Source organism: Nymphalis io, chromosome 6 (assembly GCF_905147045.1).
Source record: "Nymphalis io chromosome 6, ilAglIoxx1.1, whole genome shotgun sequence".
Taxonomy (NCBI): domain Eukaryota; kingdom Metazoa; phylum Arthropoda; class Insecta; order Lepidoptera; family Nymphalidae; genus Nymphalis; species Nymphalis io.
In genome coordinates, this window is record NC_065893.1 from 4,628,227 (window position 1) to 4,654,900 (window position 26,674).

General features: G+C 31.9%; 2 protein-coding genes across 2 annotated transcripts in view; both read left to right on the top strand.

Moving 5' to 3' along the window:
- Window positions 1–26,674, top strand: part of LOC126769261 (PH and SEC7 domain-containing protein) — a 159,877-nt gene that overhangs the window by 72,059 nt on the left and 61,144 nt on the right. The window lies entirely within an intron of this gene.
- On the top strand, window positions 1,067–25,798 carry LOC126769209 (xaa-Pro aminopeptidase 1-like). Its single transcript, XM_050487848.1, has 12 exons — window positions 1,067–1,100; window positions 1,938–2,147; window positions 21,126–21,367; window positions 21,708–21,914; window positions 22,144–22,360; window positions 22,628–22,895; window positions 22,962–23,223; window positions 23,353–23,560; window positions 24,101–24,334; window positions 25,097–25,168; window positions 25,277–25,431; window positions 25,540–25,798. Exons 1-12 carry the CDS (start codon window positions 1,067–1,069, stop codon window positions 25,759–25,761), a joined length of 2,331 nt encoding a protein of 776 aa, XP_050343805.1. The 3' UTR covers window positions 25,762–25,798.

Below are 26,674 nucleotides of genomic sequence, written 5' to 3' on the forward strand. Positions count from 1 at the left end.
TGTTCAAGCCAGTCCATTGATAAATCTCATAGGCCCAGACGGATTTGACATATATCAAACTTTTACATTTAATCAAGAAAATGATCGTGATGATGTAAATGTGTTATCAAAAAAGTTTGATAGCCATTTTAATGTTAAATCAAATGTCACATTGATGAGATATAAATTTTTCTCACGAAACCAAGAGATCGGCGAGTCGATTCAAGAAGAGTACGTTACAGCGCTACGCCTTCTAAGTAAAAGTTGTGAATTCTTGACATTAAAAGAGGATTTGATCAAAGATCGAATTGCATGCGGTGTTCATCAAATTACGATTAGGGATCGTTTACTAAGATGCGATGAGTTAAATTTAGAAAAAGCGATAAAGATTTGTCAGGCAGAAGAAATATCAAAGGAAAGTGAACGTCAAATGAGCAGTAAGAGTGGTGTCGGGGGCACCGCGTACGTCGATAGTGTCAAATTGAGAGGTCGCAACCAAGGTGCAGTTCCGGATTGGAGGGCTCGAGCGCAGACTAGTAAGACAGCTAACACTTCAGGTTCGGGACGCCAAAGTTTACGTAACATTAATGCGGGTAAAAGTCCTTGCTCAGGGTGTGGTTATACACAATGTGATATAAACGGTGAGTGTCCGGCACGATATCTTCGGTGTTCTTCTTGCGGTAATCAAGGACACGTTGCGCGTATGTGTAAGTTGTATCGTTTTTCAAACTGTGCTCATAATAAGCATGTATATGAAATTGAAGATGACAATAATTCTAGTAATATCAAATCTACCGATGATAATTTTTTAATTTCTGTTATAGCAGGTAAAAAAAATACTTCGGATTACTGGAGTCAGGAACTTATTTCTATATACGGAAAGGAAAATTTTAAATTGGATACAGGAGCTGATTACAACTTTATGTCTTATTGTAGATTTCAAGAGTTAGGTTTTAATGATATTATAATTAAAAAAGAAGTACCTTTAGTATCGTATACACAAAACACGATACCAATAAAAGGAATTTGCTTTATGCCTTGGTCATATAAAAATGTGACATATACATTAAAATTTGCAATAGCTGACATGGAATGTAATAGCGTGCTGGGTCAGAAATCATGTGAGATTTTAGGCTTAGTGAAACGTATAAGAACAACTGAAATTTCGAATTATAATGATGTCTTTGAAGGATTAGGATGTTTACCGGGGAAGTATCATATAGTTGTTGATCAATCCGTTTCGCCTGTTATATCGGCATCAATATGTTTATGGTCAAAAAGACGTAGTTGTGGAATCTGATCATAAACCATTAGAAAGTATTTAAAAAAAGCTTTAATGTCTGTCCCAGCAAGATTGCAGCGTATGCTGTTACGAATTCAAGGCTATGATTTAGTTGTTACGTACGTTCCTGGAAAGTATATGTATATTGCTGACATATTGTCCCGAGCAGCACTTCCAGAACGTTATAGTGATGAGGTTCATAGTTAAGTTTAGTAAAAAGGGAAACTAAAAACGATCCAGAATTGCAAATATTATTAAATTACATTAATTCGGGATGGCCAAGTCATAAATATAATGTTTCTAATGAAGTTAAATCGTATTGGTCTTTGAAAGATGAATTGTATGCTGTAGATGGAGTCTTGTTTAAAGGTAATGTGGTATTAAGGACATTTAGGCATCGATCGGTGTAAAAGGCGAGCGAGGCAAGTTATTTTTTGGCCTAGTATGTCCCGTGATATTGAGCAGTATGTAAGGCGTTGTCGTACCTGTCAAGAACACACAAACGCACCTTCAAAAGAACCCATGCTACCGATAGATATTGCTGAACTCCCTCGGGCTAAAATAGGGTCAGACATTTTTGAATGTCGCAAAAAATATTACCTTATAGTAATAGATTGTTATTCCAACTTTGTAGAAGTTTGTCAATTGAATAATGTTACATCTGTTACCGTTATAGATAATATGAAAGAAATATTTGCGAGATATGGTATTCCTAGCGTTTTGATAACTGATAATGGCACGCAGTATTATAGTAGAGAATTTAAAAAGTTTGCTTTTGAATGGAGATTTGATCACGTTACTTCTTCTCCGAACTATGCACAATCGAATGGGAAAAGTGAACGCACGGTGCAAACTATTAAAAATATCTTAAGAAAATCGCTCTCAAGTAATGGATTTTTTTTAGCACTTCTTAATTACAGAAATACTCCTAGAGATGGTTTGAGTTCTCCAGCTCAGTTACTAATGGGTCGAAGATTACGTTGTCAGCTACCTGTACATCCTAATATATTAAAACCTAAGCCTGTTGATCCATTAGAGTATTATAATACTATGATTAATAAACAAAATAAAGCTAAAATGTATTATGATCAACGTTGTAAAACTCTACCTATTTTAAACGAAGGTGACTCTGTTATTTGTATTGGTAGAAAATATAGGAATAGAGCTAAAGTGGTCGGACATGCTAATGCTCCTAGATCATACATTGTGCAAACTGATATAGGCCGTTTAGACGAAATCGTCGTCATTTAATAAAATGTAAATCTAATGTAAACCCTGTTAACGACAACAGTTTTGAAGTGTTTAGTGACGCCAACGAGTATGTAAGTTCATCAGAAAATTTGCCTGTGCCTGAAGATTTGAATATTTCAAATGATAATTGCATTGAAAAACCTATATCCCCTAGACCTTTTCGTAGAGCCAAAGAAATTAATAAGCAACGTCTGGCTCAGAATATATCTAAATAAATTATTTGTTTTAGGTCAAGAAATGTGTTGATATATTTCTTTTCATCTATTGTTATATTTAATTTAATTAAAAGGGGGAAAGTTTTGATTATAGTTATATTAATTAGTAATATAAATTATTTTAGTACTTAAGTTTTTGTTTTGTTTATCTTTAATTTTAATTAACTTAAAAAAGGAGAAGATGTTGTAGAGTTGAGTTGTCTTTTAGATCCCCGTGGCTCAATGGGTGCGAGCGTGGGCCGATATTATTTCCTTTTTACCCGGATCACATAGACTCTAGGAGCTTCGCAGATATTAATGTTTACAGTTTTTGAACGTGAATTTTAACTTTTTTTCATAAAATCTAAATTTTGAATATATATATTTTCCCATAGTGCAACATTCAAGTGCGAGTAGTGCTTCCCAGGAATTAAAAAGAGATGAAATGTCATAGATGGATCCCCGTGGCTCAATGGGTGCGAGCGTGGGCCGATATAATTTCCTTTTTACCAGGATCACATAGACTCTAGGAGCTTCGCAGATATTAATGTTTACAGTTTTTGAACGTGAATTTTAACTTTTTTTCATAAAATCTTAATTTTTGAATATATATATATTTTCCCATAGTGCAACATTCGAGTGCGAGTAGTGCTTCCCAGGAATTAAAAAGAGATGAAATGTCATAGATAGATCCCCGTGGCTCAGTGGGTGCGAGCGGAGGCTCCGTAGCTACTAAGTGAGCCGGTGAAGGCAGGGAGCCGGTCTGCCTCCCCGCTACCAGATATGTTGAAGCGTAAAAAAGCAAAATCATATATGGTAAACATTAGTCAAATATGTCAATGGGTGCGTGGGCCGATATTATTCCCATTTTACCAGGATCACATAGACTCCCAGGAGCTTCGCAGATATTAATGTTTATTATTATACAGTTTTTGAACGTGAATGTTAACTTTTTTTTCATAAAATCTTAATTTTTGAATATATACAATATATAATAAAAAATATTTTTTTTTATAGAATAGGAAGGTGGACGAGCATATGGGCCACCTGATGGTAAGTGGTCACCAAACGCCCTTAGACATTGGCATTGTAAGAAATGTCAACCATCGCTTATAGCCAATGCGCCACCAACCTTGGGAACTAAGATTTTATGTCCCTTGTGCCTGTAATTACACTCACCCTTCAAACCGGAACACAACAATATCAAGTATTGCTGTTTTGCGGTAGAATATCTGATGAATATAGAATAAAAAAGCAAAATCATATATGGTAAACTAATGTCAAATATGTCAATGGGTGCGAGCGTGGGCCGATATTATTCCCATTTTACCAGGATCACATAGACTCCCAGGAGCTTCGCAGATATTAATGTTTATTATTATACAGTTTTTGAACGTGAATGTTAACTTTTTTTTCATAAAATCTTAATTTTTGAATATATATAATAAATATATATATATATATTATTTTACATTCAAATTAATTATGAGAATAGTTTATTCACTGGTATCAACATTTTTAATATAATAACAATAATGGTTAAGCACACCATGAGCCATACCAGTCACTAATGTTTCCCATAGTGCAACATTCGAGTGCGTAGTGCTTGCTTCCCAGGAATTAAAAAGATATGAAGTACCATAGATAGATCCCCGTGGCTCAATGGGTGCGAGCGTGGGCCGATATTATTTCCTTTTTACCAGGATCACATAGACTCCTAGGAACGTCGAAGATATTAATGTTTATTATTAAACAGTTTTTGAACGTGAATTTGTACTAAGTGCATGCTTTTCATTCCTACGTTTTATGTTATAAAGTATCAAATGTCACTTGCACACGCGTACGAAAACATTTAAATGAAATGTTACTGTAACAAAAACTATCTACCAAAATAATTCTATATATTTTTATATTCGCAGATTTTTTAAACTTTAAAGACCTTTTTAAATGACTGGATTCAGTTGGTTAATTGGTTTTAGTAGGTACATGCACACGTTAAAAATAAAGTTACAGTTAAGCATTAGTTCGCCATAATAATGTTACTAACGAATGTGATTTAACATATACATTTTCATGGTCATCGCCTAGCCCTTTTGCCATTAGAAATAGAATATGTTTTTATGTTTATAACTCTAGGGACCGTAAAAGTCATAACGTCCGCACAGCCAGAGCCATAAGGCGCCGCCCGCTGCCGGCACTCCCCTGACATTTATCCATAGCCCATAAAAATAAATATCTACCAGGGGAGCATAGCAGGTGAGGGTTCTACTTTTGTAAAGGCCTTGCCGCACCCCTCCGTCCCGATTCGCTCGACGGCCCACTAACCCGTTTTAGACTTTTATAACGCTATATCCATTCTCATTCATTGATTCATGCATTACCATCTTTGATTTGTGTTTGATTTTTTAATACAAAACTACACGATGGACAAATACAATTGGGGTCATTAAATATTTATGGATTAAAAATATAGGCATATAAACAATTACTATAGAACAATCACCATTATCTGAAGTAATCTCGACGCCACATGCTCATCAAAGTATTAAATTTAAAAAAAGTCAAACAGTAATTTTAAATGCCATTAATAATAATGCCATGGGATGTATGCCATGTCTTTTTTTCTATGCTCTGTTTTAGTTATTTAATTATTTTTTATAGAATGGGAAGACGGACGAGTATATGGGCCACCAACGCGCATAGACATTGGTATTGTAAGAAATGTTAACCATCACTTACATCACCCATGCGCCACCAGCCTTGGGAACTAAGATATTATGTCCCTTGTGCCTGTAATTACACTGGCTCACTCACCCTTCAAACCGGAACACAACAATACCAAGTACTAGGGTTTTTCGGTAGAATATCTAATGAGCACCTACCCAGACGAGCTTGCACACAGCTGTACCACCAGTATTAAAGTATTAAATTATTAGTATTTAATTTCCCAGAATTTTTTGCAACCTCTATTTAAAATAGATTTTTTCAAGCTAAATAGGGACAAAAAGAACCTTTAGCAGTAGGTAGTAAGGTAAAAAATACAATGTAAAAAAAACAATAGGCTTCTTTTTATATTTTTTATGTTTTCGACAAACGTTTCTGTGTATGAAATCTTAGCTAGACAGTGTCTTTTTTATCGTTGGAAAAACGCTTTACGCGTTTCCCCCACGGGAACAGTGTATGTCGGGCTCGCCGGTGTCCAAGGCGCCGAGTGCGCCCCGAACATCGGAATACGCACTAAAAAAACAGCGGTACCCTTTCCGTTTTAACGAGGAGCGCCACGGGATCGCTTTCGCATGCTACCGTGACGCTCTGAGAGACTTAGCTAGACCCGACCCAACCGATTTGTAAGATATCATTTCTTTAAAATGTACTTAATATAGAATTATAGAAGCTCATACATGTGTTTCAAGTAGATTTTTAACGCTGTACTAAATAGGCAAATTAAACTGTAAAAATGGAATGACATGCAGTAAGTAAAGTAAAATGTCTTTAAAATGAATGCATAGAAACTTCTAATAAGTAATAGGTATTCTTAGATATACAAGGAGTCCTGCAATAATTTGAAGTTTGATGATGCCCTAACATCGACGTGTGAAACTTCATTCTTGAGGGAATGACTTGAAATAGACGAACGACGGTAAGGGTACGAGAATGTCTATGTAGGTATGTGGTATGAGGTACGTGAATACCATCATCCTTTTTTTAATTATATATAATCTAAGTCGATCTCTTTATTTTCCGAGGTGAACTAGATGAACTAGTCGACTAGATAACCCGAGCCAGCGCCGTGAATCGCAACGTCCTAAAGGGGTCACGTCGAACGGCCAGCCGTCACATTGAATTGCGTGCGTCCGTGATTAATGACCGCTATTGTCTTTATTATGGCTTGCTCGCCGCCCTTTACCGCCTCGTCCTCCTATAATTGTGAGAATCCAGAGAAATAAATAAACAGTATATAAGAGATGCCTGTGTTTACAGCAACAATTTTTTTTAACAAAACCAAGAATACGTTATACCTACTTACTGTTATAAGTTTAGGTACACGATTGCGTTAGACTATATAAAATACATTGTTGCTAAAATTAATAACAATAAATAATAATAATAAAAAATAATAAAATAAAAATAAGTCTTAAATATATACAAATTAAAACTAAAAATAATAACTGTACAAATCGTGACAGCGTGGAATGGTGTTAATGAAGAAATTATTTCCCCCATTAAAATTACAATTTCGATTCTCTGGGCGAAAAATGAACCAGCCCTTCTGTCACCAATAGAGGCAATGACACGGGGTGTAATATTTTTGATGAAAGTTTTTGCACTATTAATCCAAGCGTTTCAATTGCAAACGGAACAATATTATAATATATAATTTGGAATAAGAGCTTTTAACATTGATTGATTAACATTTATTTCCTGATATGAAGCCGCTAGTGTATCAACACATGTTGCGTCCCACGCTCGATAAATAATCTTTAAATACATTTAAAAGTTATTACCGTTGTAACTGTCTTACTCGTTTAAATTTTTTACACTATAAAAACATAATTATTATTATTTTTTAAATCCGATTTCCTTCACCGATTCGTGGGGACGACAATAACCCGAGGGGACACGATAGAACATGCGACTCAAACATTGCTAGGCGGCTCGTAAAGCATTACGCTATTGACGCCTTGCAAACTATATATATTTTACCTATTTTTGACATTTTATAATAACCTTTACAGATTATATATCCAAAAAATACACAGTTTTAAACAGTTTGTCCACTAATAACACTATATATATTACTCTTATATTATTTTTTTATTTAACTAACAATTGCACAACTCTGCTTATTTGATTTCTTACGTAAAGTAATTCCGTTTTTCGTAATACCATTAATTTAATTTTTGTATACAATCTTAAACATAGTGACGTAACTGTAATAAACACAATTCGAACAGTAGGTAGATACTGGCAAGTAATGAAGTTCAAACTAGCTACCTACCCAAGCGCAGCACTAACGCGCGATTAAAAGTGCATTGCCCGCGTCGATGCATTCGTCAGCGCATCGCCTCGCCGCACTGCGCTCCTGGTATCATGGCCGTGTGCATTGGCCCGCCGCACCGGCCACTTGGCAACCATAGCAACCCTGGGGACAAATCCTTGTATAGTACTTACTACTGACCACTTTGGTCATGTTATTTCTGTTAATATAATAATTGTATATATATTATTATTATTATTTTTTTATACCAAATCCTTTCATAATATTAAATGAGGAATTCTTGTCTATGTATATGTATATGTTAACTGTATTTCATGTATTTCGGAACGGCTCTAAGATTTGGCTTTTTAAAAAATATCTATATAAATCTTTCTTGAAATAACGCAATTTTGTTACAAAAATACCAATTTTGCAATGATAAATAATAACTTACTGCTCATTATTGAATAAAATTTTAAAATGACTGACAGACGCACAATCTAAATCTGCAGGTCTACAGGGTAAATTTTTGACAGAAATTGCTTATTGAACATAGCTGAGAACTAAGAAAGTATTTTTCACAATTCGTCTCCTAAGGAGGTAAAATCGGGGTTAAACTTTGTATGGAAGTTCATCATCTTTGTTGATAGAAAAGCATGGACATTTATTTATAATTCTGCTTATAGTAACATACGTATAACAGCGTTTTAAAAAAAAACTGAGAGGAATAAATAAGGGAATGAACGTTTCAATAGATAATTTTTGTCATAATTTATCAAAATTAATACGAGTCAAATCAATATTTAGACACCTGAAGAACCCTCCAATCACTTAACGAAAAGGTTAGGACGGGTGTCGTCTTAACCGTCACCTAAAAAGTTAACATTAAATAAATATATTGCTATTCCAAAATTATGAGAATTTATTTAAATCAGTGTTCCAATTGTTAAGTTTTAGTAATTTATTTTTTAAAAACCGCTTAGTTCATATTTATGTGTTTTAAGTGCTTTCGTTTTTAATGCCTAGACGGCATTAAAAGATGGCTCGAATTAATAATAATGTATAGCTTGTTAACGCAGTCAAGATCTTTGTACACGCAATCAAGAAATTTGTGTACGGTGTAGACGGTGTATACCCAGATTTTGAACAATAAAGTTGAGACAAACTATTAATATTGAATAAAAACTATTAAATTGCTGTAAACTGTATCTATGTGTTCATTCATTAAACATTTAAATAACTATTTTGGCTGTAAATGTAAGCTTGCCTTTGTAATGGCATTTTAGTTTTTGTGTCTGTTTTTGTTAATCAACAACGGGTTGTACAATAATAAGTAAGATGTCTGCCAGTCTGTCAACTTCCCATAGCTGAGCTATAGCTCCCTATGTGCAGGTTTGGAGCTTATAATAATAATAATTATTATTATTTATTTATTCAAGTAACAAGACTCATATACAAAATTACAATAAACACTACTATCTACTACTTACTACAATTTACTGGTCCAGCCGAAACTTTACAACTTTACTTTAGTTTTTTTTAACTTTTTTTTATACCCACTATCATAAATTAAACTTCACGCGGTCGAAATATATTTCAAATTAAGTAAATACTTAAAACATATTGAATAATGAAAAAATATTATTTTTTTTACGAGTGCCGGGATAACCAGGTTATTATGCATTTTACCTACATAAAAATTCCTTCAATGCCCAAGGGGAGCTCCCGGAGTGATAGAGAACCTCATTTCAGCGATAGTCACGGCGACCGCTGACTGGACCCGCTCCCGGAATCGAGAGCATCTCAGCCTGGAATTCCCAGGGCGGATTACTCGTAAGAAGCGTTGCCACTGTCCATGACACCGTACCGTAACCTCATATGCTATGACTCTCTAAAGAATATGATACCCTAATACTACATCGATATAATTACGCATGTCATTCTTTTTTACATTTTTATTAATTAAACAAAGGAAGGAAGAATTCGAAAAACAATAAATAATATGGATAAAAAAACAAATGTGTTGTTTATTAAAAATAACTTTTTTACAAAAACATAACAATACATGTTTTTATTTTTTTAATCTACTTAATTCATTAATACAATTTCATTCAATAACAATATTATGCGTAACACTCGAGAACGCCCCAAAGAGAATGTCCAATGAACCACATTTCATTCACCTGTTTTCAAGCCAATATGGCTATATTTAGTAGTATAGCGCTCAAATTATGGAGTATTGATTTCTGTTAAAGTAACCTTCTCCATGTCCATGCAGCCTTAGTATTTTCCGAACGGCTCGACATTATCGCCGATCATCGATATTATTTCCAATAACAAAATAAATACAGCACTTATCGACAATATACTTATTTATAAAAATAAGCTAGAAAGGGGAACATTTAATACAAAAAGTAATAAAATATAGTAAGTTGGTTATGAAGTCAATAAATTCATTTTGTTTTATAATCAGCACTTTTAATAAAAACTCAGAACACACAAAGTAATTAATTAATATTATGCTTTTTTATAAGTATTTTGAATTTATTTATTGATTGTTTAATTGCGACATAATGGTAAAATTTAACGAGATTTGGAGAGACAATTTTTTAAAAGATTTAAATATTTTTTTAAGTTGTTTATATAATATTAAGTTGGTTTTCAGAAATTTATGTAAATATTTTTTAAATTGTTTCTCGATCTCGATAGGCGGATCTGCAACAGCATACTCATACATATACCAGGATAACATAACCCACAAGAATATTGTAGTTATTCACGTGCTTTTCATTGGCTAGTAATGATTTCTACATAAATTAATCAATTCAGATTATTTTTAACATAACGAATACCAGAACTAATGCTTTTCAAATTAATTTTCAAGTATCCTACGTTCTTTCATTATTTTTCAAATATTTATAGAAAAATAGTTTAAAAAATAAATAATCAATATTACACTTTGTTGAAAAATATCTGTGTGTGTACATTCGTAATGATATTGTAAATAAAAAAGTGTGGTTAACCTAACATTTTAATGCTCTTAATAGCTCTTCGCGAGTGACACGTTAAAACTTTGCTAATTAGCTAACCCCGAGCTCAATATTCGTCGTTAGCGGCAGCGTGTCATATATCGTGCGCTCGATTGAGTGCCTCGAAATAACCAATGCCATTATGTGGATATGAGATATTGTACAATCTATACTAACAAAACTTCTTAATTCAAGGAATCACATAATATTATTCGTAAGTACCCACCTAAAATCAATTTAAAATTTACTTTACTCAAATAGTTTAAACAAACAGTTATTAATTATATTTTTTCTAAGTTATTTTTTTAATTAACATTAAAGCCTTGAATAAATATTAAAAATAGCTAGTGTATAAAATATGACCGCATGGAATGGCGGCAAGAATGCTAGCAGCAGGCTTTAAACGCAATTCCGATCCTCTGGAGGAAAAATGAACCAGCCCTCCTGTCAATAGTAGAGGCAATATAAGACTAGATTAAATTTAATATAAAGTTGCTTTAATTCTGAGATAAGATCCTGCGAGAAGAACCAAGACGTGACGTGTACGTGACAGTATAATATGCCTTATTTATTATTCCTTTTTTAATATGTACTTTAAATGTACTTATTTAGGTATTGACAAATGTAAAATGGCGGAATTTTATTGCAGAATCAAGTACCCTGTCCAAGGAAGGATGTATTGACTTTGCGATTACTAATTCCAGGCACTTCATTACGTCTGTTTTACGCTACTGATGCCATCCCCCGTTCGGCGGTCATTTATGATCTAATTAATATAATATAACATTACAGTATAACTCAATTTATGTGTGTGTAATCGATTGCTGTGTGAATAGTTAAATGTCGTGTACGTAATATATTTACTTCTTTTTACATTTAAAATAATATCTGGGTTTGTATATGGTAATGTTATATGGTAATCAAGAAATCTTATGTTACATATTCCACGTGATTTGCTAAAAGTTCGACTGTAATATGCACAACAACTAGTTATTTTTGTATTTAATATACATATACACTAATTCCAGTCAGAGCCGGCCCTGGCCCTTGATCAAGGCAATGCAAGATTGTCTTTAAGTGCCCTTTGGTCGAAGCTTTCACTTCACATAAATTATATTTTAGTAAATGTTATATAAATAATAATTACCATATTTATAAAAATCAAACAACGCTTATATATCCGTGGAAGGTTTTTGACATTTTCGCACCCCTTGCTACCTGGCGTCTTGAGCGATCGCTCCTCTTGCTCAGGGTCGGCGCTGTATCCAGTTTTATTTTACTTTTAAAGTTCCCTATAATACGAAATTTTAATGAGAGATTATTTATTATTATTCAAGATTTCGACCAATTATATAACGTCAATTCAATGTCAAAGTTGGTTAATTATCTTATTCCTCCTGTGATTGGAGTGGAGTGGACAGTACAGAATTTGTCACTTTTCTAATTATTATTAAATAAGCCAAACAACAAATTAGGTATACAACAAAAAAGCGCCACTTAAAACAAAAATATATGCAGCTAGTTTAACACAGCTACATTTATACAAGAGTAGTCAACTTGCATAAATGTAGGTACGCATGCAGGGTCCGCGTCTTAATGCGTAACTTCTTGCGTAAAGTGCTCGCTCACGATTGGTTAAAGAAACCACGCCTACTGCGTAGTCAAACCTTGAAATTCGACTAGCCCTTTTGAGGGCCTTTCGATCTCTTCGTATGCTGTGCTGGCCTAGTAGAATGTGTTTTATTATAAATAATTTAAAAGGGCTCCTCCATCGATGATAATAAATTATTATAATTATTTAAGCACGAGTCTTTAAAGACATTTTGAATATAAGATAGATAAGGCAAATGTTATGTGAAATTAAATTAACTATTTATTATATTTTATTTAGTCATAGTTTTTTTTAAAGTACAGAACAATTTAAATGAATATTTTACATATAATATGCGAAATTTTAATTAATTTCGTGTCCAAAGAGGCAAGTGGTAGAAGGTGTAAATTTATTTATGAAAAAGGGAATAAGAAAAATAATGGGCATGTCACTCCCAATGACTTTATATACCAGGAGAACATATCTATAACGAAAGTATTCGATAAAAGGGCCTTTTGAGAATCTTCGGTATAGTACTTTTTTGCCTAAGTAAAACTAAAGGAACAGAAATAACAGCGAATATTTTATTTTTAAGTGTGAAAATTATATTATAAAATTCCACACATTCATAAAAAAACATACTATTAACGTATATGCTATAATAATACTATTTAACGTAATTATTTGAAAATAAAATCACTTAATAATAACTCATTTTTTAAATAAATAAAAAAAGAAAACTCTGGCTGGAATAGTCTAAATTATAACACCATCTTCTTATGAAAAATAAAAAAATCTGTAACAAAATGGCCTCACTTGAATCTCTTCCACTGGGAATCCATAAATATCAAAGCAACGCTAAGGAATGATCAGAATGCAACTTACTTTCACGTTTACGACGGCAACATGGCCGCTAACTATGTATAACAAAATGGTCATAATAATAATATGTTATGTATATACATATTATTATTATCATTCATCTTCTTCGTATAAGGAATTAGACAGGCAATGAAATGATTAATTACGTTTTTAAATGTATGGAGTTAATTTTAATATTATTTAAAGTTTATAAAGTTAATGTGAATATATTTTTGCAGATAATCAAATCACAAACAAACAAAATCATAACATATTATAACACCCCGTCTTATTGCCTCTACTGGTGGCTGAATATCTTGTCCTTTGTCGCTCAGATATCGAAATTGGGTTTCAACTGAGAAATGCTGCTTTCGCTCTTACTTGTCTTGGTCAAAATTTCTAAAGTAGCTTATAATTTATTATCTATGTTGATCGTAATTTACAAATAGCCCTTAATGTAAAAAATAGTTTTTTTTATTGTACTTTTATTAGTATGCTGATATAATTAAATAAATCTTAAGTTGATAAGGACTTGATTTGAATGATTAATAAAAGTCATTTTATTTAATATACTAATATAATATTAGTAAATAAAACTATCCGTAAGTTGTTAAAATGAAAAAAAAAAAAAACTAAAAGAAAAGCTGCAATTCTTTCTCGAAATTATCAGATGTCTCGAATGAAAAAAGTGAAAAAGAAACATAAATCACATTAATGTAGGGCACTCACATTCACTAAAAATATTCGACGCGCGCTTACGGAGAAAGATTACACACGGGTGTCTCATGTGTGACATTAAACTCTCTACGCCATTATGCTACCCTAGTACATGTAGCCCACATGTTCAACCCTTCTGCCACGTGTTTACACTATTTGTCACATAGTAGTGAACAAAAAACACATGGAAATATTTCACCGTGTCTTCAACTTATTGATAAAAATTGCTTCTTATCAGTCAGTCCTCATCATTCTTATCGTAATGACAAAGTATTGCAATACCTAATATTTAATATCTAAGTACTTTTTTATAAAATAGAACTAATAAAAAAGTCTTATATAATTTACATATATACAAATTAATAAAAATAGATTTACTTCTTACCAGGATCATGGAATAAATATACGTTAGTAAGTCAAAAAAATATTACCTAAATACACAATTAAAATAATTATTTATTTGCTTGAAAGGCAAACAAGAAGCTGTTTTTTGTTTTGTACACGCCCATAACGCAGTGACATGCGTCAAAGCTAACTACTTTACTAGGGATACAGTGAATGCAGGAGATACAACCTGCATAATACTTCGTACTTCTTAACAAGAAATTCAGAACCATAGGCCACACACAATCAGTTAACTAACTCGCTTCCTCTTATTAAGTTTGTAAGCTTGTTATCTTCTTTTAACCACGTACAGCATATACGCGCGATGGTTAAAGCAGGTCTTATTATAATGGTAGCAAATGCATGTTCGTAATAAAACAATCGATAAATTCTATTATGGATCTCTCACATTAGATGATTTTAACTTTAAATATTACTTACCGCAGCATTATCTCTTCAAACAATTACATATTTATTTAAAATAAAAATAAGTTTTTAGAATTATTCATTTCATAAAGTATTGGTACATTACATAAAAATCTATATCTACATGTATGATGTAGTAAGACTTGACATACTGAATTGCAATAAATAGATATAATTTTTTTAAATACTTTATTTATTTATTTTTTTTAATTTACTCTACATGTTTAGGCAAGTTTTGGCAAATGTCGTAACTAGGATAGTATAAATGGGAGAAGAGTGTGGTATAGTATCATGTTTAATTTTCATTTATCTTCTTATACGCGATAGAAACCTATTACTTATGTTTTAGTTCACTACCTTCTGCATATTAGAGTGCTCCTAGTATTTAGCAGCAAACATTCTTGAGATTCTGACATGGTTTGATTAGTTATTTTACTTTATACCAACTAATTAATAGTTGGTATAATTTATTGAAAAAAAAATACAATAAATTTACTTATAAAAATAATATTTTAATTTAATAAAAAAGCTTAAATGAAGACTAGTATTTAATTTTTAGCATCGTAGTAACTACTAAGTATGTTACAGTTTTTTTTTATAATTATAATAATAATACGTCAATCGTTATTTGGCGTTTAATTATAAAGTCAGGTCTAGCGGTGCAGAGAGGCAATAGTGCCAGCGTCTTGAATACAATGCCACAGGGCAATCTTTTAAGACGGCGTGTTTTTGCTATAAATTTGTAATGTATTTTGTTTTTTTTTTAATTTTATACATTATAAAAATGACTACATAGTTTCCTATAATTAATTATATGAAAAAAATATATATAAATTAAAAAAATATATATAAATGTCAGATATATTTTGAAACATAACTAAACTAAACTAAAGCCGAAACCTCAAAATTTCATGTACCAAGTTTATACCTTATTGGTATTTAAAAAAGCAAGTCTTGTATTATAATTATTTTGTGTGCGTCGGAAAAGGCTCCAATGATTTGGCCCAAATTGTGTATTATAAGGTTTTGCTTTTTAGTTTATTTATGTCCGTGTCTTTTCGGAACAAAAACAATGGTTCACCAATTGAAAATTAAAATAATTTAAATTTAATTAATTAAAAAAAACAAGAATTTATTTGATAAATTTAAAAAAATAAAAACATTTTTATTACTAATTAATTATTATGAAAACCGAATGAAGGTTGGTCGCCCTGGTACTATCAGCTTAAGCGCTGTTTTAAAAACCAGGATATTGTTTTTTATAACAATAGAAGCGTCAATGGCGTCATATTATCAACTGGAGTCGTACCTAAAAGCATACAACGTAGCCGTTTATATGTTAGAGGTTCCTCAACATACTTCAAAAGGCAATTATCCTCAACACTTGCCACCACAATCGCAAGTTCCTTACGACTTATCCACCTCATCTGCTTATACGATCACCTAACCCAAATCGCCTTTGGCTACGGCCCGTGTGTTTACGTTTTTGTTACCTCAAAGAAGAGAAAATGTACAATAACAATGTAATAATAATAATTTTCATTTGTTCAAGCAATAGAGACACAATTACAAAATAACAAAAAGGAAAAGGTGTTAAGTTAACAAAAATAATATAAGAAAATAAACATTACCTATAATATTTACTATTATTTGTATTACTTAGGTATTACTGTCTACTAATGCTATTATTTACTACTACAGTATACTGCCCCAGCCGAAATTTTACAGCAGCAGTTTATAAATGTACAGTCTAGTTTGTTAGCAATCATATTTAGAATTTTGTTAGAGCTGGCTCGCACCTTGTTAATTCGTTCATTCTATATTCGCTTCAGCAAACATCCCTGAAGCACTACAGAAGCGAGGCAACTTCATAAGCAACCTAAAGGCGTTATTGAACTAGACACAAAGAACCTTGTATGATTTTAGTATAATTAGCCCACAAACTAAACTCTTTTGCTTACTACAACGAAGAAATACTAAAACAAGAACACGAATTCTTCCTTCATAAGAAAGAAACGCTCGCTTTTCAATAGTAAGGACATTTGATAGTTCTTATACTTAGTAGCGACTTCAAATATTGTTTAAAATATTTATTCTTTACTTTGCAGTTATTTTTAAGTCGGTTTTTTTCTCTTTTAATCATTTCATTTTTTTAAATGATATATATTCTTTTTTATTTATTAATATCTTATATTAATTTATTTGTAAAGAGGTTTTATATATAAAAATACTGGCACACGCACTTGCATTTATACTAATAGATCATATTTTTAAATATGTTTCTAATATTTCGAACGGAAGGTAAACAATAATAATGATTAAACAGGAAGCAAGCGCAGCCTATTGTGAACTATTATATATGGCATTTAAAAATGAAATAATAACAAATATAATAATATAACATTGTGTTATTTTATATATATATATATATATATGCCAAAAAAGTAAAAATTCTAAATAAAAGTTTTTCTGCTTTTGATTTATTAGTAAAACAAAATAATATGAAAATATTTTGCAAATAAAAATTGTTGTTATTATTAGAATGTACTTTCTCACTTTCAAACATTTAGTGCAAAATGTCTCGCCTTCAAAGTTCAATTCTTAAGTTTAGTACTGCTGAGTACCAAAACCTCCTGTTTAGTTATGAGGTCCTAGTAAAAAATGACGTCACGTGACGCAACCCCACACCATTCACTTTCCTTTCTTTCCTTATTGGAAAAAAACAAGATTTCTCTTAGGTATTTTTAACTGTTATTATAAAATATAAATATATTTATTATTCGATACCTGTATTTAAAAAAAACATAGTTTATTTACATTAGTATTCCTTATATATACTTTGTTAGATAAGCTACCTAGTACGTATAAGCATATTTAAATCAAATAATATTTTTTGCCTTCGGCGCATCATTATCATGACCCTCCTTATTATTTATTGGCTTTTATAGCAGATATCTATACTAAACGGCCGTTTTGTATTGGTCCACTATTGTGACCTTCGTCCCACGCAACTTAATAGTACCCTTTTCGAAAGCTCTTATCTCTTGCCGACCTATATTTCCCTAGTATAAAAAGGGGGCAAGCCATTGTTTAAGTGTCCTCTTTATTTCTTTCTACCCAAGAATCGTTTAATTTGGAGTTTTGTAAGTGTAATTCTTATTATTGTTATGTTAGTTTCGTAAGCATTTTACGTTATTTTTAATGTTTATTTTATTTAGTGATTTATTAAATATTTATCCAAAATACAGACAGAAGCTATCATCACTGATAGCAACTGTTAATTTATCATTTATCAATCATTTTTCTTTTAATATATATGTTTTTTTTTCTTCTGTCTTTTTTAAACGCCATATATTTTTTTAATTGTATAAGTTTTTCTGATATTATTAATTATTAATATAACAAAACTAGCATAAATTTACTTCTGCGTATGTTTAGTAAAATTTTAAATTGAAGGTATCGTGAGCATTGTGATAAGTAGGTATAAGCAAATATAAGCAGAGTGAACGGCCGCTGCATTATGCAACGTATCGGTCGTATCCTTGAGTGCTTGCTTATCCTTGCGCAGGACGACGACGCTAAATATAAGACCTCTTATGTTGATTTGCTGCCCTGGTACTTCGCAGGATATTTTGTCCCTTTGGGAATGTTCTTCGAACATCCTAAGGGAATTTAAAAGGATACACAAAAAAAGTAGAAGTATAAAATTCACCTTGGTTAAGATTAGTTTATAGTTTTTTTTTTTAAATTAATTTTATTAGTTTATGTTTATCCATACATATATGTATATATATATATTTTTTTTTAAGATCAAAATATTTATCTTATAAAATGAAAGAATTGTATGATTAGGAAATAACATTTTATTACACATTACAATTCGTAATGTAGCTTATCGCCGATAAATAAGATTAATTTTCAAAATACTAAATTCGACCCGCATAACGAAGACTATAAAATACTTTTAATGCGTTTTTTTAATAGATGTTCCGAAATTATGACTATCTGATAGGGGAAGGTACAAGCCACCTCCTTACAACTTCTACATTCCTGTTAGTTATTGACGTCATTCCAATAGCGTACATCCCTTAGGTACCCCTGACAGGTAAGTAAGCAAACAAAAAATGATGAATATTTTTTATAAGCATGATTAGATTAGGGAAGACATTTTATATAAATGTAGTTTATTCTTACAAAAATACGATTACAACAGGATTCTAAAAGTAAAAAGGACTGGCTTGTACGGTTTTCTTTTTGTACGTTAATTCACAAAAGAATTAAAATATTTAAAATAAAACGAGATTATAAAAAAAATAGTTTTAATTTGTTACCCGATTGACGTAGTTTATAGAAATATACAAATCTATGTAACCTATTGGATAATCTAAATATAAAAAAATTAAAATGCAAGATCGATTTGTACCCTACGCTGTACAGACAATTTATATTTACAATGAATTTAATTAAAATAAATAAATACTTTTAAGTAACTTCTTACATTACATAGCAATCGCTGAAAAATAATTTCAATCTACTTTCTCTAATTGAACTTTGCTACAAAAGTTTATTGGCGATCTTTAATATCATCCAATATAAATAAAAGAGGATGTACAGAAATAAGCTACAAAATGAATCATTTTTATGATTTATAGAAATATACAGCAGCGTATAATACAATAATATAGCATTAAATTTTTGTCAGAGAAAGATGATTTGACTTAAATGTATGTATATACTGGGCCTTCTATTACGTAAATCCGTCAGTTTCTGTTTCATTATTTTCGTATTTTTACCAGTGATACCAAGAAATTATTATAAAATGATGAAATATACAAAATAATTCAATGTTTTATTTTCTGTCTAATAAAATATATAAATCAACATAAAAAATATCATTTAATCAAAGATTTTTTAAACATTTACAGATAAAAGATACTTACGATCAAACGTAACGAGAAAATTTTAAATTTAGTAAAGGTTATGATTGTCAAAATCAATATTTTCAAATCTTCATAATTTTAAACAATGACTGCAATTATAAATATTTGCAACTTTCTTAATGTTTCTATAAAATGACATATATCATCACTTTACGTACAATCTGGGGCACAGGTTCATATAATTTTTGGCCATCTCCTTTAATCAGAAATAATGAGTACTGTAAATACTATCTATAGAAACGCCCCATTGCAATTAAAATACGAAAAAAAAGAACTTTGAATGAAGGAAGGGTGCCAGAACGAGAGCCACAACCCCGCCCTTCTCATATCCTTGTCTCACGCGTGAGCTTTCTAAGGCTTTCTACCTTGTCGAACTCCCACTTTGCGCTGAATTCCTGGTACGTTCCCGCGTCAGTGCCGCCTTTGTCGCTAGCCGCTTTCTCCTTCTGACGGAAATTTTATTATGTTAATTAATTTCCTTGCGATTCCTGAATAAAAAAATCCTTAGTGTGAAAGTTGTATTATTATTTATATTGTTTTAATATTTTATCACATTTAATACATTAGTTAAACCCGTATAAAATTTATTTTGAAGTCAGTGTTATTTTACATTTTTAAGTTACAAAATAAAATATGTACTTGGCTGATCGTGGTTCCTTTGTCGTTCAATTTTGTCATGTAATATAATAATAATAATATCTTTAACTCTTTTTACAAGTTCATGCTGTTTGTTGTTAAGGAGTTCCGTTGTTTGCCTGGACTAGAATCCAGGTCCAGCTTAGTCCAGTACAATCTTAATCATTTTAAGGTACCTACTTGTTTGGGATTGTCATAAACCTAAAAATAAATCAATCATTACACATTTCCTATTCGATTTGAGAAGTTCCTTGTAAACGGGACAAATTTGAAGCGTTTCTAAATCTAACACTAAAATAATAATTAAAATCGATTCGTAAACAAATAAGTTATGACCGAACATGTATAAAAAATGACGAATTGAGTCTATTAAAAAACATCCTTTTTATTATTGGCACAGTCTAATTAGAGCTTTCATAATTTATATGTCACGTTATTGATTTAAACTTAGGTCAAGGTACTAATACAATTTTAGATGTCTTAAGTTTTATATAAAGTATAAATGTACATGTTTAGTGTTATTTTTATTCTATCATTAACATTAACATCAACATATATAATGGATAGAATTATTGATTTTTATGATAACATGTCCTTATTGTTGCTGTTTAATCGTTTAAATTATTAAAATTGAATAACTGCAGTGATGTTCATTGATAATAATCGTTAACTGAATAATCCCATGTACTCGCGCACCACAAATTTCTAAGAACCATGTAATGCAATAAAGAACCAATCAATTTTGTGAATTAATGGTTTTAATAAAAATATTATATGCATTGATGATATTATTAAATAGTGTTTAAATACTTTTAAAATACGGGATGAATATGATATCATTTTAATAATTGTTTCAGTGTCTTTTGGACTTCGGTTATCACCAACTACGACTTCAACACTCGCCCCAACTACTTCACCGACCCAGGCTCCAACCATCAGCCAAGAACTGCCAACAGGACTACCTCCACAAATATGTGCTGATGCCAATAGCCTCACTACGCCTCTTGGAAAATTACGAACTGCAATGCGAAATACAAGTTATACACAAATGAACGCCTTCTTCGATGCCTTCCTTGTGTTTTACAGTGATGAACATTTGGTAAGGGCGACTTTTTTTAAAACTTATTTCTTAAAAATATGTTTTTAATCGGTTTACACTGTGCTGTTTTATTAATAAAGTTAGAATTTTTTGCGGGCGAGCGTATGGGCCACCTGATGTTAAGTGGTCACCGCCTATAGACATTCGCCTACATTCGGCCAACATCGCCATGTTAGAAATATTAACCGATACCTAGTTTATATAAGTTATATCTCAAAAAGTCAAATGCTAACAATACATATGTTAACTTTCAGGCCTTTTTATTTATTTAAATCTCCTGAAATTACTAACTATTGAAATAAATTATTTCCTAATAACTTTTCTGAATTGACCAATACAGAGCGAAGAACCGTCTCCTGAAGAACGGCGTCTAGAATACATCAGTGGGTGGGAAGGAGTAGGTACCGCGGCCATACTTGCAGACGGTGGAGCAGCAATTTGGGTTCCAGCAGGTGACGTGCGTCGTGCTCGCGCCTTGCTCTCCTGCGCATGGCTAGTGATCGACGGAGACGATCCTAGTCAGCCTACAATCATCGAATGGATTTCTGTACGCCTTTAATCCTCCTTCTTTAATACCAAACTATTGCTTAAAAAACTATGAAGACCATTTAATAGTCATAATCAACAATAACTTAAATTCTATGTTATACTTAATACTTTACTAGTTATGTACATTGTTGTATGTTATTACACTATTTAAAACAATGTAGTAACCTCCTAAGCTTTACAATTTAACTTATTATAGTTTTATAGTCATTTAGTTTCTACTGAAGCAGGAACGTCCAGGACGTAATGGTCGTATTGGTGGAGACGCAAGACTTACCTCTGTCGGTGAATGGCAAATGCTGTCTGCAAACTTGCAGCGCGAAGGCTTGCAACTTGTCCACATGCCGACGCTTGTTGATCAGTTATGGAACGAAGAAATGGATCCAATGAAACGTCGTCCAGAGTTTTCCAGAATTGTGGCTAATTTACACAAGATGGACTACACAGGTTTACCGTTATTATTGACTTGATGACACGGTTCAAATTATAATATATATATTCTATTCGATTGTAACATTTCTTTAAATGTTTATAATATCATTCGGAAACATGTTTAACATTAATGTTCTTTATTTTTTAAATATTTTTTTAACGTAATATTGAAGTATATATTTATAAATTTTTAAATAAAAGATCACGAACGTAGCTTCCAAGTCACGCAAGTCAGAGTTTTATTTAATAGCTTATTGCTGTAATTATTAATTCATTATATAGGAGTGACCTGGCGTGAGAAAGTATGGGCAGTTCGCAATGAGTTGCGATCGATGGCTGCGGACGCGATGGTAGTGACCGCTTTAGACGAGGTGGCATGGCTTCTTAACATTCGTGGGAGGGACAACCCCTATGCACCACTTCTGAAGGCATTTGTTATCATCAGTAGCAAAGATGTCCGCGTGTATGCACCGCCGGGAAAACTTTCCATGCCTGTTCGAGAAATTCTTGCTGTTTACAACTGTTATACGAATTCCAATAACTGCACAAGGTATTTCGAATGAAATAAAAATATTTTTGATTACGATAAGAAATATCAATTGATTTTTCTTTTAAGAGTGAATGAATACACGACCATATACTCGGATTTACGACGAGCCACCGAATCGAAAATCCTAATACCAACTGCAGGGACTTTCCAAAGAGGTGCATCAGCGGCGATTGCTCAGAGTGTTTCACAATCAAAAAGATTATTCCAGCCATCTCCGATTATTTACCTGAAAGCACAGAAAAATCAAGCAGAAATAAAAGGAATGCGCAAGGCACATCTACGTGATGCAGTCGCCATGTGTACGGTCATGTGTTACATGGAAACTATGGTAGGATATTAGTCTATAATTAAAAATTTAAAAAAACTTGCGTAGTATTATATTTTGAATATATATTTGGAATTTTAGAATTAAGTTTTTTCTCGTACTAACCAGCGAAAAAAAATACTAATATTCTAGGGAAAGTCAAGCTTGTATGAGAAAACGGTAGCAATGAAAGTTGACTTGACTCGCGCTACTCAGGCCGGTTACGTCAGTCTGTCCATGCAGACACGGGTCGCGTTCGGCCCCAACGGCGCTGAACCTGAGTACAAAGCTACCAACGACACTAATCGGCGGATATTCACTAACTCCACGCTGGTGATACAGTCTGGTGGACAATACGATGGTACTGTTATAATATCATTGTTAATTACATTAATTTGACAATTTAGAAACCTTAAGTCTTTATTATTTTATGATTTTTAAGTTGTATTTACGAGTTAGACATTTTTAAATAATCTACTAGACTTACTAAAGTGACTTACTGATTGACACACATAACATAAACCGAATGGTATAGAAGCATACAATTTTGCACAGGGGATCCTATAACGGAGCATTTAGAAAATAATTTTGAAAAATTATTCCTAAAAGAACTTAATTACGTAATAAAATTTTGTAAGGAACGTCACATACGTTAAAAATAAAGATTGCTGGTTAGATATCATACAAAGATTACCTATAAATTTAGTTAAAAATGTAATCCAATTATCTAAGTATAAAAATATCCGCTGCTTAAAATATACTGATATAATATTACATACATAAACTATGCATAATTGTTTATATTAGATTAATTACTTCTATCAGTATGACCCTGTCTCTCTATCTTGGACAGATCACGTAAATTTTTCATTTAATATGATACTATATTGCTTTTTCTTAGAGGGTACAACTACAGTTACTCGAACACTACACTATGGTACACCCTCGCGAGAAGAGCGTAAAGCGTACACTAGCGTACTTCGGTCGCTTGCCGCATTTGGCACGCTGCTGACACCTGCGACTCTGCCCGCTGCGCACACAGACCCGGTAGTGAGGGCGCCACTCTGGAGTTTCAAGCAGGATTACATTCCTCCAACTGGACATGGTGTGGGAGCTGCTTTAAATCGACGAGAAGGTACAAATGTTTAATACTATAACAACCACATGTGAGCGTAGCGACAGGAGCAATCGCTCTAGGCGCCAGGTAAAGAGAGCACGAAAATGTTAAAAATAATTTCGCTCTACCTTGATCAAAGGCCAGGGCAGGGCCTCATTTGTATATATAAAACAGGGTTCCTTGATATGTATAGTAATATACAATTTCAATTGATATTTATCATCCAATTACAACATTTCTACAGATTTAATTAATACGGTAGCAATACATATGTAGGTACAGTACTTAACAGGCATATATTAAAAACGAACATATATTAAATAGTCTTGAGATATTCTATCGATCTATCAAGAAACGCAGAACCTAACTCGAATGATCCACTTGTATTTTGGAAAAGTTCCATAACCATTAGAGAGAAGAAAGTAATTATTTAGAAGCAAAACTTTTAGCAAATCGACTTTTTTTTTATTTATAAGCTATAAGTTATATTAGGCAGTTTACTTACACTTCTTTTAGTAGCGAGTCATCTGCTAAGTATAGGTTGTAGAGCTACAGGGTAAAAACAGTTCAAAGTTTACATGGAACTCAACATGAAATAGGATTAAGAAGCATAAACAATTTTTATGATCACACTGATAATTAATATAATTAATTAATGTGTTTTTTTAATGATTTAAATCATTACATTCATCAGATTGTGTCGCTGAATTTTTCATTTCGAATAAGAAAACGCGAAATTTTATTGACAAATTTCCCTATAATGAAAATTTTACATTACAGATCCCGTTGTCATAGATTACAGGCAAGATACTAATCTCCATACATTTAGAGAAGGATACTTTATTACCATTGGTAAGACTTAAAGTAGCCGAAAGTTTTGTCTCCAAAATTACCTTTCTGGAGTATTAAAATGGAAAAAAATCAATTTACTGCTATCGACGTATTTCTTTTGCATTCTAGAACCAGCGTGGTATGAAAATAGGAAATTTGGAGTGAAATTAGGAAATGTTCTTGAAGTTATACCTCGCCCTAATAACTATCTGGGCTTCCGAGAGGCAACCCTTATACCGTTTGAACCTAAGTTAATTGATAAGAACCTCCTTACTGAATACGAGGTGAGTTTTAAAAATAAAAGCCATAAATAATATATGTGTTCCTGAATTAATATATTCTATGCATCATTTGTCAATAAATTAACCGGTTATATATTTCTTTTATGGCAGATTAACTGGTTAAACGCATACAACGATCGGATACGACAAACAGTTGGTCCTGAACTGAACATCCAAGGTTTAACCGATGTTTACTACTGGATGATGAACAAAACTATCAAAATAGAGTCACCAAGGGTCAAGAAGAATAATCCCAACTCCGCTGTGTCTTATAAAAGTTTACAAATAACTGCTTTAATAATAACCTTCAACTGTGTTCTGAATAACTATTAAAATAAAAACTGGCTTTATCATCTAGCAACATAGCATATCAATTCATTCAAATTAAAATTAAATTTATATGATAGACATCAATTTAATGTTATATTTTTAATGCATACATTCAAAAAAACACTAGGCTGTAATTAAGAACTTCTCTACTGTTAAGAAGCGATATGTTTTTACAGTTTGTATATTTACACGCGAAAAATATAGACTATATAACATTACGCTACGACTTTAAATATCAAAAAATTAACCATAATTGTCAAACAAACTGGTAAACTGTAGGTACAGATATGTAGTTGATGAAATGCACTTTATTAAGTACTGCGCCGTGTTAAACACGCATGTATTCAAACGTGGATGAAACCGCAGACATTACTAGTTAAAGTGTATATGAAGTGTTTTCAGGCGGGTATTAGCCTAACTTATATCCTTTTCCAGCCCCTGACAATGTGTATGCCAATTTCATGACTCATTTGATAGCGTAGACGTTAACTGCGGTTTGTATGGAATTCTTTCTTTTATTGTCACTAGTTCAGTAGTTAAGACGAGAAAGCGTAACGAACAAACTCACTTTCACACTTATAATATTAGGTAAGATTTAATGAACTATAGCTTAGAAAAAATTGCTAACTTCGATTCCTGTTTATCTCTCCCTTATTAATATTCTGAACCAATAGTAGCTTCGTTATAATATCAAATACGGGTAGCATAAAGAAACTATGAATAAATTGTATATCATAGGTATTTCATATATTACTACAGTGTATTGTTTTTACTTATACTTCCCAAAACTCATGCATGTAACAACTCATTCACTCATATATACTCATAATAATCAATTATTTAAAAGTTCGTTATAAAAAATGTTTATATTGTTTTAATTAAGCTTTTAATTGTAATTGTACTTATTACCTATTTA

What these genes read in the sequence shown, in the direction of transcription:
- LOC126769209 (XM_050487848.1), top strand. Translation starts at nt 1,067, where the DNA reads ATGGAATGTAATAGCGTGCTGGGTCAGAAATCAT. An exon ending in ACACAAGATGGACTACACAG is followed by an intron (nt 22,361 to 22,627) that starts GTTTACCGTTAT and finishes TTCATTATATAG; the next exon opens with GAGTGACCTGGCGTGAGAAA. An exon ending in AATTCCAATAACTGCACAAG is followed by an intron (nt 22,896 to 22,961) that starts GTATTTCGAATG and finishes TTTTCTTTTAAG; the next exon opens with AGTGAATGAATACACGACCA.